Source organism: Pituophis catenifer, unplaced genomic scaffold (assembly GCF_029215685.1).
Source record: "Pituophis catenifer annectens isolate HBS135680 unplaced genomic scaffold, rPitCat1.0.hap2 SCAF_11, whole genome shotgun sequence".
Taxonomy (NCBI): domain Eukaryota; kingdom Metazoa; phylum Chordata; class Lepidosauria; order Squamata; family Colubridae; genus Pituophis; species Pituophis catenifer.
The window spans coordinates 26,114,715-26,118,887 of record NW_027256891.1 but is presented as its reverse complement, the minus strand read 5'-3'; the positions used below and the strand labels follow the sequence as shown (position 1 = coordinate 26,118,887).

At 50.2% G+C, this 4,173-nt stretch overlaps 1 protein-coding gene across 1 annotated transcript; it reads left to right on the top strand.

Annotated features, from left to right (window-relative positions):
- The first annotated feature begins 1,317 nt into the window (after nt 1–1,317).
- On the top strand, nt 1,318–3,894 carry SLITRK2 (SLIT and NTRK like family member 2). The gene has a single exon (XM_070951873.1). The coding sequence runs from the start codon at nt 1,318–1,320 to the stop codon at nt 3,892–3,894; it is 2,577 nt and encodes an 858-aa protein (XP_070807974.1).
- Nucleotides 3,895–4,173: the final 279 nt, after the last annotated feature.

Sequence of the window (4,173 nt, the reverse complement as noted above, 5' to 3'; positions counted from 1 at the left end):
TGGGTGGTGGTCGGGGGCTTGCATTGAGTTGCTTTAGATCTTCTCTCCTTTAACTATATTTATGGAAAGTCACGGAATTTCAAGCCGGAGACGCTACCAACCGGGGTGGTGGTGGAAGGGATCTTGAATTTTCCGTGCCCTCCGTGATTTCCAAAGGAAAGAAAGAGAGCAAACCCCCCCCCACCCCGCTTCCCCATCCCCGTTCCTTCTCTCCTCCACAATTTTTCCCCCACCACCACCACCAAGCCTCGGATTTAATAGGGAAGGCGGGTGATGATGAATAGAGAGAAATAAGAGAGTCAATTCTGTAGAATCTACAGCTTAGCTGGTTTGGGTTTGTTAAAAAAAGCGTTTTTGTTTGTTTGCGTGTCTGGATAGGACCATCCAGCCTCCCGACAGGGCAAATTAAAGAGCAATGGAAGGAGAAAACCCCCCCCCCCCCCAACACTCCCCAGAGTAATGGGGAGGGGGTCTCAAGAGAACCCTCCAACGGGGGTGGGGGGCTTCTCTCGGGTTCTTTTGTCCGGCTTTCCTAGTGGAAGATGAACAAGGCTTCCCCGACTGATGGTGTCCCTCAACTCTTTGATGGGACCCGTTGGGCATAATTAGGCCAAGTGGAAACTGGGAAGCTTTGAGGAAAGAAAATATTTTTTTTCCCTGCAACCAAGAGCTATTGATTACACTGGAAATGGAGGGTAGGGGGCCGGCTGGGGCGAAGCCAGTGGGGAGTGGAGATGAGCCAGGCTTCTTCCTGGCACAGAAGAGTTTCCATGGCACAAGAGTGTGAGATGGAGGAGAAAGGGGACGAGCTGCAGAAGTGAAGGGTCAGTTGAGTCAGAAAATTCCCATCCTAACGTGGCCCGTCTGGAGAAGGGAAGGGGAACAGGGGTGGGTGGGTGATGGCGAGAAGAAAACTGTTGGCTCTCAGCAGGTTGAAAAAACTTCTTCCTCTCTCCCTTTCCCCCCCCCCCCCAAATATTTTGGAAGGGTAGGGAGGAAGGCAGAAGAGGACAACTTGAGGAAGAATCCTAAAGAGCAACTCCAAAGAATCGTAGCTCCGGTGGAGAAGGGAGAGAGGGGTCCAAGGAAGAGAGAAGGTGGGGGTGAAAAGGGCAGACATCCCTTCCTCTTGAGGAGGGGCCCCAAAAGGAATGGTAGTGCGGGTGAGGATGAGCATTGAGGATTGTGTCACATTGCTGCTGCATTGCCTCCAGAATAGTTGGGTGCTGTTTGATTGACGTGCCTTGTTTTCTGCCTTCCTCGTCTCCCTCAAGGATTGACTCTTGGCGCAGAAGGTGGGCTCAAGGCTCCATAAAGATGCAGAAGGGAGTTTGGCTGCTGAGCGTGTTCACAGTAGCTGGGATCGCGCCGACCACAGAGAGCCGCAAACCTGCCAAAGACATTTGCAGCAAGAGCCGCTGCCCTTGCGAGGAGAAGGAGAACGTGCTGAATATTAATTGCGAGAACAAGGGATTTACGACGGTCGGCCTCCTCCTGCCTCCCCCGTCCAAGATCTACCAACTCTTTCTCAACGGGAATGCGTTCGCCCGACTCTACCCCAACGAATTTGTCAACTACTCCAATGCCGTGACGCTCCACTTGGGTTACAACGACATGGAAGAGATTCGAACTGGGGCCTTCCTGGGCCTTCGGATTCTTAAGAGGCTGCACCTCAACAACAACAAGCTGGAGATTTTACGAGAGGACACCTTCCTAGGCTTAGAGAGCCTGGAGTATCTCCAAGCTGACTACAACTACATCACTGCCATTGAGGCGGGGGCTTTCAGCAAACTCAACAAGCTGAAGGTGTTGATCCTCAACGACAACCTGTTGTTATCCCTCCCTAGTAACGTGTTTCGTTTTGTCCTCCTGACCCACCTGGACCTTAGAGGGAACCGGCTAAAAATGATGCCTTTTGCTGGCGTCTTGGAGCACATCGGAGGGATTATGGAGATCCAGCTGGAGGAGAATCCATGGAACTGTACCTGTGACCTTCTTCCTCTCAAAGCTTGGCTAGATACCATCACGGTCTTTGTTGGGGAGATCGTGTGCGAGACCCCTTTCAGGTTGCATGGCAAAGATGTCACCCAACTCACCAGGCAGGACCTCTGCCCTCGAAAAAGTGTGGGCGATTCCAACCCGAGGGAGAAATACCCTCCCCACTCAGACACACACATCCAGAGACTCCCCCCAACAGTTAACTCTGCTGTCGGGGCCACCAGGGCTCCCAAAGCCAGCCGCCCACCCAAAACCAGGAACCGCCCAACCCCACGGGTCACCGTGTCTAAAGACAGGCAGATTTTTGGGCCCATCATGGTTTATCAAACCAAATCTCCCGTGCCCCTAACTTGCCCAAATCTTTGCGCTTGCACTTCGCAAAGTTCTGACAATGGGTTGAATATCAACTGCCAGGAGAAAAGAATTGGCAACATCTCCGATCTCCACCCCAAGCCCACCAGTCCAAAGAAACTCTATTTGACAAGCAATTACTTGCAAACGATATACAGAAGCGATCTCATGGACTATCCTTCCCTGGACTTGTTACATTTGGGAAACAATAGGATTGCTGTGATCCAAGAAGGTGCCTTTTCTAACCTCACCAGTTTACGCCGGCTTTACCTCAATGGTAACTACCTTGAGGTCTTGTATCCTTCCATGTTTGAAGGGCTCCACAGCTTACAGTATCTCTATTTAGAGTATAACGTGATTAAAGAGATCTTGCCACGCACCTTTGATGCATTGGGCAATCTTCACCTCCTCTTTCTGAACAACAATCTCTTGAGGTCCCTGCCGGACAATGTCTTTGGAGGCACCACCTTAACTAGACTCAACCTGAGAAACAACCATTTCTCGTACCTTCCTGTGCAAGGTGTCCTCGACCAGCTTTCAGCCCTCATTCAAATTGACCTTCAGGAAAACCCTTGGGACTGTACCTGTGATATCATGGGGTTGAGATACTGGATAGAACAAGTCACCGAGCAAAACAATCAGCAGTCAGGAAGCCCAGTGGTAATCAACGAAGTGATCTGTGATTCTCCTGCCAAGCACGCTGGAGAACATCTCAAGACCTTGAGCAAAGAAGCCATCTGCCCCGAGAACCCCAACCTCTTAGATTCTTCTCTCTTGTCCCTCAACCTGAACACCGATACGCCATCAGCCTTCAGTATCTTCCCCAGCGCTTTTCCGGAAATGCGGACTGAAGTCCCCCTCTCCGTCTTAATTTTGGGCCTTCTGGTTGTGTTTATTTTGTCGGTCTGCTTTGGGGCTGGGCTTTTTGTCTTTGTTCTCAAACGCCGTAAGGGTCTGCCAAGTGTGCCCAGCAGTGCCAACAACCTGGACGTCAGTTCCTTCCAACTGCAGTACGGGTGCTACAACAGCGAGGCCCATGAGAAAGCGGAAGGGCACGTCTATAATTACATCCCGCCTTCCGTTGGCGAGATGTGCCAGAATCCTATCTACATGCAGAAGGAAGGAGACCCCGTCGCTTACTACAGGAATCTCCACGAATTTAACTACAGCAATCTGGAGCCGAAGAAGGACGATTCTGCCAGCTTCGCCTTCACCATCACCGCGGCAGACATGCTGGAGAAGCAATCTTTTTCGAGAGAGCCCGAACTGTTGTATCAAAACTTGGTGGAGAGGGTGAAGGAGCTGCCCAGCGGAAGCATGGTCCAATATAATTTCTGCACCCTCCCCAAAAGGCAGTTCGCCCCTTCCTACGAGTCCAGGCGACAAAACCAAGACAGGCTCAATAAAACGGTTTTGTACGGGACTCCGAGGAAGTATTTTACGGAACTGTCCAAACCAGATCTCCCTTTGCTGCAAGGAAAGTTGCAGGCCGAACCGGATTACCTCGAAGTATTGGAAAAACAAACTGCCATTAGTCAGTTGTGAAATGGGGAGTGGGGGGAAAAGAAGACCTGGGGAAGGGGAGGGTTGCATTGGATGGGTGGGGAAAGTCTTGGAAAAAAAAGAGAGCAAGCCAGATCTGAACTGAAGACCTCCAATGAAATTGGTCCCAGAATAAGAATAATATTTTTTGGGTTTTTTTTTTTTTCTCATCATCATCATCAATGAAGACATTTTCAGACCAGGCCATGTTTTTGGATGGGCGTCTTCTACTAAACTCCCTTTAAGTTATTATAATTATTACTATTGTTATGATTTTGCATA

Excerpts from the sequence above, each read along its gene's own strand:
- SLITRK2 (XM_070951873.1), top strand. The coding sequence starts at position 1,318 with ATGCAGAAGGGAGTTTGGCTGCTGAGCGTGTTCACAGTAGCTGGGATC.